The sequence below is a fragment of the Oncorhynchus clarkii genome, chromosome 13 (assembly GCF_045791955.1).
Source record: "Oncorhynchus clarkii lewisi isolate Uvic-CL-2024 chromosome 13, UVic_Ocla_1.0, whole genome shotgun sequence".
NCBI lineage: Eukaryota > Metazoa > Chordata > Actinopteri > Salmoniformes > Salmonidae > Oncorhynchus > Oncorhynchus clarkii.
Window position 1 is genome coordinate 66002789 of NC_092159.1, and position 15989 is coordinate 66018777.

The 15989-nt window shown below is 50.0% G+C and overlaps 1 protein-coding gene across 2 annotated transcripts in view; it reads left to right on the forward strand.

Annotated features, from left to right (window-relative positions):
• LOC139365271 (serine hydroxymethyltransferase, cytosolic-like) overlaps positions 1–15989 on the forward strand; it is an 82664-nt gene that overhangs the window by 19400 nt on the left and 47275 nt on the right. Inside the window, exons 2-5 of one of the 2 annotated variants that reach the window (XM_071102781.1) lie at positions 2958–3072; positions 6201–6346; positions 8954–9069; positions 10034–10194. In XM_071102781.1, coding sequence (XP_070958882.1) covers positions 2974–3072; positions 6201–6346; positions 8954–9069; positions 10034–10194 — 522 coding nt within the window. In that variant the 5' untranslated portion in view covers positions 2958–2973. Of the gene's footprint in view, positions 1–2957; positions 3073–6200; positions 6347–6541; positions 6561–8953; positions 9070–10033; positions 10195–15989 lie in introns of those variants that run through there. The other variant, XM_071102782.1, reaches the window with a different exon arrangement.

The following is a 15989-nucleotide window of genomic DNA, read 5'->3' on the forward strand; positions in this document are numbered from 1 at the left end:
CAGATGACCTGACTAAATATAGTCCTGAAAACCAGATGACCTGACTAAATATAGCCCTGAATACCAGATGACCTGACTAAATATAGTCCTGAATACCAGATGACCTGACTAAATATAGTCCTGAATACCAGATGACCTGACTAAATATAGTCCTGAATACCAGATGACCTGACTAAATATATCCCTGAATACCAGATGACCTGACTAAATATAGCCCTGAATACCAGATGACCTGACTAAATATAGTCCTGAATACCAGATGACCTGACTAAATATAGCCCTGAATACCAGATGACCTGACTAAATATAGCCCTGAATACCAGATGACCTGACTAAATATAGCCCTGAATACCAGATGACCTGACTAAATATAGCCCTGAATACCAGATGACCTGACTAAATATAGCCCTGAATACCAGATGACCTGACTAAATATAGCCCTGAATACCAGATGACCTGACTAAATATAGGCCTGAATACCAGATGACCTGACTAAATATAGCCCTGAATACCAGATGACCTGACTAAATATAGGCCTGAATACCAGATGACCTGACTAAATATAGGCCTGAATACCAGATGACCTGACTAAATATAGGCCTGAATACCAGATGACCTGACTAAATATAGCCCTGAATACCAGATGACCTGACTAAATATAGCCCTGAATACCAGATGACCTGACTAAATATAGCCCTGAATACCAGATGACCAGACTAAATATAGCCCTGAATACCAGATGACCTGACTAAATATAGCCCTGAATACCAGATGACCTGACTAAATATAGTCCTGAATACCAGATGACCTGACTAAATATAGTCCTGTTGGTTTAAACATGGCTGTTCCACTGATAACCTGACTAAATATAGTCCTGAATACCAGATAACCTGACTAAATATAGTCCTGTTGGTCTAAACGTGGCTGTTCCAGTGATAACCTGACTAAATATAGCCCTGTTGGTCTAAACATGGCTGTTCCAGTGATAACCTGACTAAATATAGCCCTGAATACCAGATAACCTGACTAAATATAGTCCTGTTGGTTTAAACATGGCTGTTCCAGTGATAACCTGACTAAATATAGTCCTGTTGGTTTAAACATGGCTGTTCCAGTGATAACCTGACTAAATATAGTCCTGTTGGTTTAAACATGGCTGTTCCAGTGATAACCTGACTAAATATAGCCCTGAATACCAGATGACCTGACTAAATATAGCCCTGAATACCAGATGACCTGACTAAATATAGCCCTGAATACCAGATTACCTGACTAAATATAGTCCTGAATATCAGATGACCTGACTAAATATAGCCCTGAATACCAGATTACCTGACTAAATATAGTCCTGAATACCAGATGACCTGACTAAATATAGTCCTGAATACCAGATAACCTGACTAAATATAGTCCTGAATACCAGATAACCTGACTAAATATAGCCCTGAATACCAGATAACCTGACTAAATATAGTCCTGAATACCAGATAACCTGACTAAATATAGTCCTGAATACCAGATAACCTGACTAAATATAGTCCTGAATACCAGATGACCTGACTAAATATAGTCCTGAATACCAGATGACCTGACTAAATATAGCCCTGAATACCAGATAACCTGACTAAATATAGTCCTGAATACCAGATGACCTGACTAAATATAGTCCTGAATACCAGATGACCTGACTAAATATAGCCCTGAATACCAGATGACCTGACTAAATATAGCCCTGAATACCAGATGACCTGACTAAATATAGTCCTGAATACCAGATGACCTGACTAAATATAGTCCTGAATACCAGATTACCTGACTAAATATAGCCCTGAATACCAGATTACCTGACTAAATATAGCCCTGAATACTATATTTTCCCAACAACTGATATTTAGAGGGGTTGACAAAAGATACTGTTGAATCTTATTTGGCATAGCTTAACTAACTAACTAACTAACTAACTGTCTGTCATGTCTCACAGCTTAACTAACTAACTAACTGTCTGTCTGTCATGTCTCACAGCTTAACTAACTAACTAACTAACTAACTAACTAACTAACTAACTAACTAACTAACTGTCTGTCATGTCTCATAGCTTAACTAACTAACTAACTAACTAACTGTCTGTCTTGTCTGTGTCTGTAGATCAGTACCAGTCGTCATGTCTCATAGCTTAACTAACTAACTAACTAACTGTCTGTCTGTCTTGTCTGTGTCTGTAGATCAGTACCAGTCGTCATGTCTCACAGCTTAACTAACTAACTAACTGTCTGTCTTGTCTGTGTCTGTAGATCAGTACCAGTCGTCATGTCTCGCAGCTTAACTAACTAACTAACTAACTAACTGTCTGTCCTGTCTGTGTCTGTAGATCAGTACCAGTCGTCATGTCTCATAGCAACGGTACCAGTCACCATGTCAGTAAGGACGTGTGGGAGTCTCACAGCTTAACTAACTAACTAACTGTCTGTCCTGTCTGTGTCTGTAGATCAGTACCAGTCGTCATGTCTCATAGCAACGGTACCAGTCACCATGTCAGTAAGGACGTGTGGGAGTCTCACAGCTTAACTAACTAACTAACTGTCTGTCCTGTCTGTGTCTGTAGATCAGTACCAGTCGTCATGTCTCATAGCAACGGTACCAGTCACCATGTCAGTAAGGACGTGTGGGAGTCTCACAGCTTAACTAACTAACTAACTAACTGTCTGTCCTGTCTGTGTCTGTAGATCAGTACCAGTCGTCATGTCTCATAGCAACGGTACCAGTCACCATGTCAGTAAGGACGTGTGGGAGTCTCACAGCTTAACTAACTAACTAACTGTCTGTCCTGTCTGTGTCTGTAGATCAGTACCAGTCGTCATGTCTCATAGCAACGGTACCAGTCACCATGTCAGTAAGGACGTGTGGGAGTCTCACAGCTTAACTAACTAACTAACTGTCTGTCCTGTCTGTGTCTGTAGATCAGTACCAGTCGTCATGTCTCATAGCAACGGTACCAGTCACCATGTCAGTAAGGACGTGTGGGAGTCTCACAACAAAATGATGCAGGAGCCACTCAGCTCCAACGACTCTGAGGTACGTCACACAGGGTGTGTGTGTGTGTGTGTGTGTGTGTGTGTGTGTGTGTGTGTGTGTGTGTGTGTGTGTGGCCGGGATTGAAACCGATCGCCCTTTGTCGACAATGCGTCTTCCCAAAAGGCCATTTTCGCGGAGCCCCGCATTCACAGTAAACACTGTGAGCTCAATCAGAAATGACCTTTTGAAATGTGAGCGTTGTTGACGAAGGGATCTGATTGGTTCCTGGTGTGAGTGTCTATAAGGCTGTGTGTCTAAGCCTGGTTTCTATATTCTAGAATCCACATGGTGCTAAAATATGCACATTTTCCCTCCGATGGTGTTTCTACCTAAACTGACTCGCTGCTGTTGATGACGTCGCTTTTACGTTTCCTCGTACCGAATCTAAAGGGCAATGTGTTTCAGCCAGGGACTACAGGCCAGGTAACTACAGGCCAGGTAACTACAGGCCAGGTAACTACAGGCCAGGTAACTACAGGCTGGGTTAATATACATCTAAAGGGCAATATGTTTCAGCCAGGGACTACAGGCCAGGTACTACAGGCCAGGTAACTACAGGCCAGGTAACTACAGGCCAGGTAACTACAGGCTGGGTTAATATACATCTAAAGGGCAATGTGTTTCAGCCAGGGACTACAGGCCAGGTAACTACAGGCCAGGTAACTACAGGCCAGGTAACTACAGGCCAGGTAACTACAGGCCAGGTAACTACAGGCCAGGTAACTACAGGCCAGGTTAAGGCCAGGTAACTACAGGCTGGGTTCAGGCCAGGTAACTACAGGCTGGGTTCAGGCCAGGTAACTACAGGCCAGGTAACTACAGGCCAGGTAACTACAGGCCAGGTACTACAGGCCAGGTAACTACAGGCCAGGTAACTACAGGCCAGGTAACTACAGGCCAGGTAACTACAGGCCAGGTAACTACAGGCTGGGTTAAGGCCAGGTAACTACAGGCTGGGTTCAGGCCAGGTAACTACAGGCTGGGTTCAGGCCAGGTAACTACAGGCCAGGTAACTACAAGCCAGGTAACTACAGACCAGGTAACTACAGGCCAGGTAACTACAGGCTGGGTTAATATACATCTAAAGGGCAATGTGTTTCAGCCAGGGACTACAGGCCAGGTAACTACAGGCCAGGTAACTACAGGCCAGGTACTACAGGCCAGGTAACTACAGGCCAGGTACTACAGGCCAGGTTCAGGCCAGGTAACTACAGGCCAGGTACTACAGGCCAGGTAACTACAGGCCAGGTAACTACAGGCCAGGTACTACAGGCCAGGTAACTACAGGCCAGGTAACTACAGGCCAGGTAACTACAGGCCAGGTAACTACAGGCCAGGTACTACAGGCCAGGTAACTACAGGCCAGGTAACTACAGGCCAGGTAACTACAGGCTGGGTTAAGGCCAGGTAGCTACAGGCTGGGTTAAGGCCAGGTAACTACAGGCCAGGTAACTACAGGCCAGGTACTACAGGCCAGGTAACTACAGGCTGGGTTAAGGCCAGGTAGCTACAGGCTGGGTTAAGGCCAGGTAACTACAGGCTGGGTTAAGGCCAGGTAACTACAGGCCAGGTAACTACAGGCTGGGTTGAGGCCAGGTAACTACAGGCTGGGTTAAGGCCAGGTAACTACAGGCCAGGTACTACAGGCCAGGTAACTACAGGCTGGGTTAAGGCCAGGTAGCTACAGGCTGGGTTAAGGCCAGGTAGCTACAGGCTGGGTTAAGGCCAGGTAGCTACAGGCTGGGTTAAGGCCAGGTAACTACAGGCTGGGTTAAGGCCAGGTAACTACAGGCCAGGTAACTACAGGCTGGGTTGTGTTAGGTGTATTATAATGAATCTGTGTATTATAATGAAACAGTGTATTGTGTGTATTATAATGAATCGGTGTATTGTGTGTATTATAATGAGTCTGTGTATTGTGTGTATTATAATGAATCGGTGTATTGTGTGTATTATAATGAATCGGTGTATTGTCTAGGTGTATTATAATGAATCAGTGTATTGTCTAGGTGTATTATAATGAATCGGTGTATTGTCTAGGTGTATTATAATGAATCGGTGTATTGTCTAGGTGTATTATAATGAATCGGTGTATTGTCGAGGTGTTATAATGAATCGGTGTATTGTCTAGGTGTATTATAATGAATCGGTGTATTGTGTGTATTATAATGAATCGGTGTATTGTGTGTATTATAATGAATCGGTGTATTGTCTAGGTGTATTATAATGAATCAGTGTATTGTCTAGGTGTATTATAATGAAACGGTGTATTGTCTGTAGTATAATGAAATCGTGTATTGCGTGTATTATAATGAATCTGTGTATTGTGTTAGGTGTATTATAATGAAACAGTGTATTGTGTGTATTATAATGAATCGGTGTATTGTGTGTATTAAAATGAAACGGTGTATTGTGTTAGGTGTGTATTATAATGAATCGGTGTATTATAATGAATCAGTGTATTGTGTTTATTATAATGAAACAGTGTATTGTGTTAGGTGTATTATAATGAATCGGTGTATTGTGTGTATTATAATGAATCGGTGTATTGTGTGTATTATAATGAATCGGTGTATTGTGTTAGGTGTATTATAATGAATCAGTGTATTGTGTGTATTATGATGAATCGGTGTATTATAATGAATCTGTGTATTGTGTGTATTATAATGAATCGGTGTATTGTGTTAGGTGTATTATAATGAATTGGTGTATTGTGTGTATTATGATGAATCGGTGTATTATAATGAATCAGTGTATTGTGTGTATTATAATGAATCGGTGTATTATAATGAATCGGTGTATTGTGTGTATTATAATGAATCGGTGTATTGTGTGTATTATAATGAATCGGTGTATTGTGTGTATTATAATGAATCGGTGTATTGTGTTAGGTGTATTATAATGAATCAGTGTATTGTGTGTATTATAATGAATCGGTGTATTATAATGAAACAGTGTATTGTGTGTATTATAATGAATCGGTGTATTGTGTGTATTATAATGAATCTGTGTATTGTGTGTATTATAATGGATTGGTGTATTGTCTAGGTGTATTATAATGAATCGGCGTATTGTCTAGGTATATTATAATGAATCGGTGTATTATAATGAATTTGTGTATTGTCTAGGTGTTCTCCATCATCAAGAGAGAGAAGCACCGTCAGACCTTCGGCCTGGAGCTGATCGCATCAGAGAACTTCACCTCCAGAGCTGTTCTAGAAGCCCTGGGCTCCTGTATGAACAACAAGTACTCAGAGGGGTATCCTGGACAGAGGTAGGCACTATGAACCTTTATGAACCTGTATTTAAACAGAGTCACTCAGAGGGGTATCCTGGACAGAGGTAGGCACTATGAACCTTTATGAACCTGTATTTAAACAGAGTCACTCAGAGGGGTATCCTGGACAGAGGTAGGCACTATGAACCTTTATGAACCTTTATGAACCTGTATTTAAACAGAGTCACTCAGAGGGGTATCCTGGACAGAGGTAAGAAAAGCAATCACATTCTGTAGCAAAAGTCTTCAATCAATAATAAGAAATACCAGGAAGGCACCAGAATATCTAACTGGGAGGAGACTATATGGCTTTAGGTGGTCAGAGTATAGACTATATGGCTTTAGGTGGTTAGAGTATATGGAGAGATCTCCAGGGTTATCTATCCCTGAGAGAATGGGTTTGGTTGTGAAGACCAGAGATCTCCAGGGTTATCTATCCCTGAGAGAATGGGTTTGGTTGTGGAGACCAGAGATCTCCAGGGTTATCTAATGGGTTTGGTTGTGGAGACCAGAGATCTCCAGGGTTATCTATCCCTGAGAGAATGGGTTTGGTTGTGGAGACCAGAGATCTCCAGGGTTATCTAATGGGTTTGGTTGTGGAGACCAGAGATCTCCAGGGTTATCTCTATCCCTGAGAGAATGGGTTTGGTTGTGGAGACCAGAGATCTCCAGGGTTATCTCTATCCCTGAGAGAATGGGTTTGGTTGTGGAGACCAGAGATCTCCAGGGTTATCTATATCCCTGAGAGAATGGGTTTGGTGGTGGAGACCAGAGATCTCCAGGGTTATCTAATTGGTTTGGATGTGGAGACCAAATAGATCTCCAGGGTTATCTATCCCTGAGAGAATGGGTTTGGTTGTGGAGACCAGAGAGATCTCCAGGGTTATCTATCCCTGAGAGAATGGGTTTGGTTGTGGAGACCAGAGATCTCCAGGGTTATCTAATGGGTTTGGTTGTGGAGACCAGAGAGATCTCCAGGGTTATCTATATCCCTGAGAGAATGGGTTTAGTTGTGGAGACCAAAGAGATCTCTGGGGTTATCTATATCCCTGAGAGAATGGGTTTGGTTGTGGAGACCAGAGATCTCCAGGGTTATCTATCCATGAGAGAATGGGTTTGGTTGTGGAGACCAGAGAGATCTCCAGGGTTATCTATCCCTGAGAGAATGGGTTTGGTTGTGGAGACCAGAGAGATCTCCAGGGTTATCTAATGGGTTTGGATGTGGAGACCAGAGATCTCCAGGGTTATCTAATGGGGTTGGATGTGGAGACCAGAGATCTCCAGGGTTATCTAATGGGGTTGGATGTGGAGACCAGAGATCTCCAGGGTCATCTAATGGGGTTGGATGTGGAGACCAGAGATCTCCAGGGTTATCTAATGGGGTTGGATGTGGAGACCAGATATCTCCAGGGTTATCTAATGGGTTTGGTTGTGGAGACCAGAGATCTCCAGGGTTATCTATCCCTGAGAGAATGGGTTTGGTTGTGGAGGAGCCAGAGATCTCCAGGGTTATCTAATGGGTTTGGTTAAGGAGACCAGAGAGATCTCCAGGGTTATCTAATGGGTTTGGATGTGGAGACCAGAGATCTCCAGGGTTATCTATCCCTGAGAGAATGTGTTTGGTTGTGGAGACCAGAGAGATCTCCAGGGTTATCTAATGGCTTTGGATGTGGAGACCAGAGATCTCCAGGGTTATCTAATGGGTTTGGATGTGGAGACCAGAGATCTCCAGGGTTATCTAATGGGTTTGGATGTGGAGACCAGAGAGCTCTCCAGGGTTATCTAATGGGTTTGGTTGTGGAGACCAGAGAGATCTCCAGGGTTATCTATCCCTGAGAGAATGGGTTTGGTTGTGGAGACCAGAGATCTCCAGGGTTATCTAATGGGTTTGGTTGTGGAGACCAGAGATCTCCAGGGTGATCTAATGGGTTTGGTTGTGGAGACCAGAGATCTTCAGGGTTATCTATCCATGAGAGAATGGGTTTGGATGTGGAGACCAGAGAGATCTCCAGGGTTATCTATCCCTGAGAGAATGGGTTTGGTTGTGGAGCCAGAGATCTCCAGGGTTATCTAATGGGTTTGGATGTGGAGACCAGAGAGATCTCCAGGGTTATCTAATGGATTTGGATGTGGAGACCAGAGATCTCCAGGGTTATCTATATCCCTGAGAGAATGGGTTTGGTTGTGGAGACCAGAGATCTCCAGGGTTATCTAATGGGTTTGGTTGTGGAGACCAGAGAGATCTCCAGGGTTATCTAATGGGTTTGGATGTGGAGACCAGAGAGATCTCCAGGGTTATCTAATGGGTTTGGATGTGGAGACCAGAGAGATCTGGGTGAGAACACACACACACACACACACACACACACACACGCACCGCAACACACAACATATTGTTGAGATGCATGTTTCCATGTTCCAATATGTTGTGTGTTGCGGTGTGTGTGTGTGTGTATTCTCACCCAGATCTCTCTGGTCTCCACAACCAAACCCATTAGATAACCCTGGAGATCTCTGGCTCCACAACCAAACCCATTATCTCAGGGATATATAACCCTCGTATCCACCTTGTGCGTGTGTGTGTGTGTGTGTGTGTGTGTGTAGGTACTACGGCGGTACAGAACATGTTGATGAGTTGGAGCGTCTGTGTCAGAGGAGAGCTCTGGAGGCCTACGGACTGGACGGTGACAAGTGGGGAGTTAACGTACAGCCATACTCAGGTAGTACCCCCCCCCCCCCCCCACTACACAGAGACACACACACTACGCAGAGACACACACACACTACGCAGAGACACACACACACACTACGCAGATACACACACACACACACTACGCAGATACACACACACACACACACTACGCAGAGACACACACACACACACTACACAGACACACACACACTACGCAGAGACACACACACTACGCAGAGACACACACACACACTACGCAGATACACACACACACTACGCAGATACACACACACACTACGCAGAGACACACACACACACACTACGCAGAGACACACACACTACGCAGAGACACACACACACACACACTACGCAGAGACACACACACACACACTACGCAGAGACACACACACACACACTACGCAGAGACACACACACACGCTACACAGAGACACACACACACGCTACACAGAGACACACACACACTACACAAAGACACACACACTACACAGACACACACACACACACACAGACTATGCAAAGACACACATACTACACAGAGACACACACACTACACAGAGACACACAAACTAACTAGGTGGAGGTGAAACCAGGCCATCCCAGTACAGCTCTGTAGGGTCTAACTAGGTGTAACCAGGCCATCCCAGTACAGCTCTGTAGGGTCTAACTAGGTGGAGGTGTAACCAGGCCATCCCAGTACAGCTCTGTAGGGTCTAACTAGGTGGAGGTGTAACCAGGCCATCCCAGTACAGCTCTGTAGGGTCTAACAAGGTGGAGGTGTAACCAGGCCATCCCAGTACAGCTCTGTAGGGTCTAACTAGGTGGAGGTGTAACCAGGTCATCCCAGTACAGCTCTGTAGGGTCTAACTAGGTGTAACCAGGCCATCCCAGTACAGCTCTGTAGGGTCTAACTAGGTGTAACCAGGCCATCCCATTACAGCTCTGTAGGGTCTAACTAGGCGATGTGTTTGTAGGCTCCCCTGCTAACTTTGCTGTGTACACGGCGATCGTGGAGCCTCATGGGAGGATCATGGGTCTGGACCTCCCTGATGGAGGTCACCTGACGCACGGCTTCATGACGGACAAGAAGAAGATCTCTGCCACATCCATCTTCTTTGAGTCCATGCCCTACAAGGTAAACAACAACAACAACAATAACACACATACTGAGACACAACAACACATCCGTCTTCTTTGAGTCCATGCCCAACAAGGTAAACAACAACAACAACACATCCGTCTTCTTTGAGTCCATGCCCAACAAGGTAAACAACAACAACAACACATCCACCTTCTTTGAGTCCATGCCCTACAAGGTAAACAACAACAACAACAACACATCCACCTTCTTTGAGTCCATGCCCTACAAGGTGAACAACAACAAAACATCCATCTTCTTTGGACAACAACAAAACATCCATCTTCTTTGAGTCCATGACCTACCTACAAGGTAAACAACAACAACAACAGGAGGAGGAGCCGGGGCACAGAGAGAGGAGCCGGGGCACAGAGAGAGGAGCCGGGGCACAGAGAGAGGAGCCGGGGCATAGAGAGAGGAGCATAGAGAGAGGAGCATAGAGAGAGGAGCCGGGGCATAGAGAGAGGAGCATAGAGAGAGGAGCCGGGGCACAGAGAGAGGAGCCGGGGCACAGAGAGAGGAGCCGGGCTATAGAGAGAGGAGCCGGGCTATAGAGAGAGGAGCCGGGGCACAGAGAGAGGAGCCGGGGCATAGAGAGAGGAGCATAGAGAGAGGAGGCAGGGCATAGAGAGAGGAGCATGGAGAGAGGAGCCGGGGCATAGAGAGAGGAGCCGGGGCATAGAGAGAGGAGCATAGAGAGAGGAACCGGGGCACAGAGAGAGGAGCATAGAGAGAGGAGCCGGGGCATAGAGAGAGGAGCATAGAGAGAGGAGCCGGGGCATAGAGAGAGGAGCCGGGGCATAGAGAGAGGAGCCGGGCTATAGAGAGAGGAGCCGGGCTATAGAGAGGAGCCGGGGCACAGAGAGAGGAGCATAGAGAGAGGAGCATAGAGAGAGAAGCCGGGGCATAGAGAGAGGAGCATGGAGAGAGGAGCCGGGGCATAGAGAGAGGAGCCGGGGCATAGAGAGAGGAGCCGGGGCATAGAGAGAGGAGCATAGAGAGAGGAGCCGGGGCATAGAGAGAGGAGCATGGAGAGAGGAGCCGGGGCATAGAGAGAGGAGCATAGAGAGAGGAGCCGGGGCATAGAGAGAGGAGCATAGAGAGAGGAGCCGGGGCATAGAGAGAGGAGCATAGAGAGAGGAGCCGGGGCATAGAGAGAGGAGCCGGGGCATAGAGAGAGGAGCCGGGGCACAGAGAGAGGAGCCGGGGCACAGAGAGAGGAGCACAGAGAGAGGAGCATAGAGAGAGGAGCCGGGCTATAGAGAGAGCCGGGCAATGGATAGAGGAGCCAGGGCATAGAGCGAGGAGCATAGAGAGAGTAGCCGGAGCATAGAGACGAGCATAGAGAGAGGAGCGGGGCATAGAGCGAGGAGCCGGGCTATAGAGCGAGGAGCCGGGGCATAGAGAGAGGAGCATAGAGAGATGAGCCGGGGCATAGAGCGAGGAGCATAGAGAGAGGAGCCGGAGCATAGAGAGAGGAGCATAGAGAGAGGAGCAGACTCGTATAGAGAGGAGCCGGGGCATAGAGAGAGGAGCCGGGGCACAGAGAGAGGAGCACAGAGAGAGGAGCATAGAGAGAGGAGCAGACTCGTATAGAGAGGAGCCAGAGCATGGAGAGAGGAGCCGGGCATAGAGAGAGGAGCCGGGGCATAGAGAGAGGAGCCGGGGCATAGAGAGAGGAGCCGGGGCATAGAGAGAGTAGCCGGGGCATAGAGAGAGTAGCCGGGGCATAGAGCGAGGAGCATAGAGAGAGGAGCATAGAGAGAGGAGCCGGGGCATAGAGCGAGGAGCATGGAGAGAGGAGCCGGGGCATAGAGAGAGGAGCCGGGGCATAGAGAGAGGAGCCGGGGCATAGAGAGAGGAGCCGGGGCATAGAGCGAGGAGCATAGAGAGAGTAGCCGGAGCATAGAGAGAGGAGCAGACTCGTATAGAGAGGAGCCGGGGCATAGAGAGAGGAGCCGGGGCACAGAGAGAGGAGCACAGAGAGAGGAGCATAGAGAGAGGAGCAGACTCGTATAGAGAGGAGCCAGAGCATGGAGAGAGGTGCCGGGGCATAGAGAGAGGTGCCGGGGCATAGAGAGAGGAGCCGGGGCATAGAGAGAGGAGCCGGGGCATAGAGAGAGGAGCCGGGGCATAGAGAGAGGAGCCGGGGCATAGAGAGAGGAGCCGGGGCATAGAGAGAGGAGCATAGAGAGAGGAGCCGGAGCATAGAGAGAGGAGCCGACACATAGAGAGAGGAGCCGACTTATAGAGAGAGGAGCCGGAGCATAGAGAGAGGAGCCGGGCTATAGAGAGGAGCCGGGGCATAGAGAGAGGAGCCGGGGCATAGAGAGAGGAGCATAGAGAGAGAAGCCGGGCTATAGAGGGAGGAGCCGGGGCATAGAGAGAGGAGCATAGAGAGAGGAGCCGGGCTATAGAGGGAGGAGCCGGGCTATAGAGGGAGGAGCCGGGCTATAGAGGGAGGAGCCGGGCTATAGAGGGAGGAGCCGTTGCTTGGAGAGAGAAGCCGGAGCATAGCGAGAGGAGCCGGGGCACAGAGAGTGGAGCCAGAGCATAGAGAGAGGAGCATGGAGAGAGGAGCCGGGGCATAGAGAGAGGAGCAGACTCATAGAGAGAGTAGACGGGGCACAGAGAGAGGAGCCGGGGCATAGAGAGAGGAGCCGGGGCATAGAGAGAGGAGCCGTGGCCTAGGGAGAGGAGCTGGGGCATAGAGAGAGGAGCATAGAGAGAGGAGCATAGAGAGAGGAGCCTGGGCATAGAGAGAGGAGCCAGGGCATAGAGAGAGGAGCCTGGGCATAGAGAGAGGGGCTATAGAGAGAGGAGCCGGGCTATAGAGAGAGGAGAGGGGAGCCGGGCTATAGAGAGGGGAGCCGGAGCATGGAGAGAGGAGCCGGGGCATAGAGAGAGGAGCCGGGGCATAGAGCGAGGAGCCGGGGCACAGAGAGAGTAGCCGGAGCATAGAGAGAGGAGCCGGGGCATAGAGAGAGGAGCCGGGGCATAGAGAGAGGAGCCGGGGCATAGAGAGAGGAGCCGGGGCATAGAGAGAGGAGCCGGGTTATAGAGAGAGGAGCCGGGGCATAGAGAGAGGAGCCGGGGCATAGAGAGAGGAGCCGGGGCACAGAGAGAGTAGCCGGAGCATAGAGAGAGGAGCCGGGGCATAGAGAGAGGAGCCGGAGCATAGAGAGAGGAGCCGGGTTATAGAGAGAGGAGCCGGGGCATAGAGAGAGGAGCCGGGGCATAGAGCGAGGAGCATAGAGAGAGGAGCAGACTCATAGAGAGAGGAGCCGGGGCATAGAGAGAGGAGCCGGGGCATAGAGAGAGGAGCCGGGTTATAGAGAGAGGAGCCGGGGCATAGAGAGAGGAGCCGGGGCATAGAGAGAGGGGCCGGGGCATAGAGAGAATAGCCGGAGCATAGAGAGAGGAGCCGGGGCATAGAGAGAGTAGCCGGAGCATAGAGAGAGGAGCCGGGGCATAGAGAGAGGAGCCGGAGCATAGAGAGAGGAGCCGGGTTATAGAGAGAGGAGCCGGGGCATAGAGAGAGGAGCCGGGGCATAGAGCGAGGAGCATAGAGAGAGGAGCAGACTCATAGAGAGAGGAGCCGGGGCATAGAGAGAGGAGCCGGGGCATAGAGAGAGGAGCCGGGTTATAGAGAGAGGAGCCGGGGCATAGAGAGAGGAGCCGGGGCATAGAGAGAGGGGCCGGGGCATAGAGAGAATAGCCGGAGCATAGAGAGAGGAGCCGGGGCATAGAGAGAGTAGCCGGAGCATAGAGAGAGTAGCCGGGGCATAGAGCGAGGAGCATAGAGAGAGGAGCATAGAGAGAGGAGCCGGGGCATAGAGCGAGGAGCATAGAAGAGAGGAGCAGACTCATAGAGAGAGGAGCCGGGGCATAGAGAGAGGAGCCGGGGCATAGAGAGAGGAGCCGGGGCATAGAGCGAGGAGCATAGAGAGAGTAGCCGGAGCATAGAGAGAGGAGCATAGAGAGAGGAGCAGACTTGTATAGAGAGGAGCTGGGGCATAGAGAGAGGAGCCAGAGCAAAGAGAGAGGAGCATGGAGAGAGGAGCCGGGGCATAGAGAGAGGAGCAGACTCATAGAGAGAGTAGACGGGGCACAGAGAGAGGAGCCGGGGCATAGAGAGAGGAGCCGTGGCCTAGGGAGAGGAGCTGGGGCATAGAGAGAGGAGCATAGAGAGAGGAGCCTGGGCATAGAGAGAGGAGCCAGGGCATAGAGAGAGGAGCCTGGGCATAGAGAGAGGAGCCTGGGCATAGAGAGAGGAGCCTGGGCATAGAGAGAGAAGCCGGGGCATAGAGAGAGGAGCATAGAGAGAGGAGCCGGGCCATAGAGAGAGGAGCCGGGGCGTATAGAGGAGCCTGGGCATAGAGAGAGGGGCTATAGAGAGAGGAGCCGGGCTATAGAGAGAGGAGAGGGGAGCCGGGCTATAGAGAGGGGAGCCGGGCTATAGAGAGGGGAGCCGGAGCATGGAGAGAGGAGCCGGGGCATAGAGAGAGGAGCCGGGGCATAGAGCGAGGAGCCGGGGCACAGAGAGAGTAGCCGGAGCATAGAGAGAGGAGCCGGGGCATAGAGAGAGGAGCCGGGGCATAGAGAGAGGAGCCGGGGCATAGAGAGAGGAGCCGGGGCATAGAGAGAGGAGCCGGGTTATAGAGAGAGGAGCCGGGGCATAGAGAGAGGAGCCGGGGCATAGAGAGAGGAGCCGGGGCACAGAGAGAGTAGCCGGAGCATAGAGAGAGGAGCCGGGGCATAGAGAGAGGAGCCGGGGCATAGAGAGAGGAGCCGGGTTATAGAGAGAGGAGCCGGAGCATAGAGAGAGGAGCCGGGTTATAGAGAGAGGAGCCGGGGCATAGAGAGAGGAGCCGGGGCATAGAGCGAGGAGCATAGAGAGAGGAGCAGACTCATAGAGAGAGGAGCCGGGGCATAGAGAGAGGAGCCGGGGCATAGAGAGAGGAGCCGGGTTATAGAGAGAGGAGCCGGGGCATAGAGAGAGGAGCCGGGGCATAGAGAGAGGAGCCGGGGCACAGAGAGAGTAGCCGGAGCATAGAGAGAGGAGCCGGGGCATAGAGAGAGGAGCCGGAGCATAGAGAGAGGAGCCGGGTTATAGAGAGAGGAGCCGGAGCATAGAGAGAGGAGCCGGGTTATAGAGAGAGGAGCCGGGGCATAGAGAGAGGAGCCGGGGCATAGAGCGAGGAGCATAGAGAGAGGAGCAGACTCATAGAGAGAGGAGCCGGGGCATAGAGAGAGGAGCCGGGGCATAGAGAGAGGAGCCGGGTTATAGAGAGAGGAGCCGGGGCATAGAGATAGGAGCCGGGGCATAGAGAGAGGGGCCGGGGCATAGAGAGAATAGCCGGAGCATAGAGAGAGGAGCCGGGGCATAGAGAGAGGAGCCGGAGCATAGAGAGAGTAGCCGGGGCATAGAGCGAGGAGTATAGAGAGAGGAGCATAGAGAGAGGAGCCGGGGCATAGAGCGAGGAGCATAGAAGAGAGGAGCAGACTCATAGATAGAGGAGCCGGGGCATAGAGAGAGGAGCCGGGGCATAGAGAGAGGAGCCGGGGCATAGAGAGAGAAGCCTGAGCGTAGAGAGAGGAGCCTGGGCGTAGAGAGAGGAGCCGGGGCATAGAGAGAGGAGCCTGGGAGTATAGAGGAGCCTGGGCATAGAGAGAGGGGCTATAGAGAGAGGAGCCGGGCTATAGAGAGAGGGGCCGGGCTATAGAGAGAGGAGACGGGAGCCGGGCTATAGAGAGGGGAGCCGGAGCATGGAGAGAGGAGCCGGGGCATA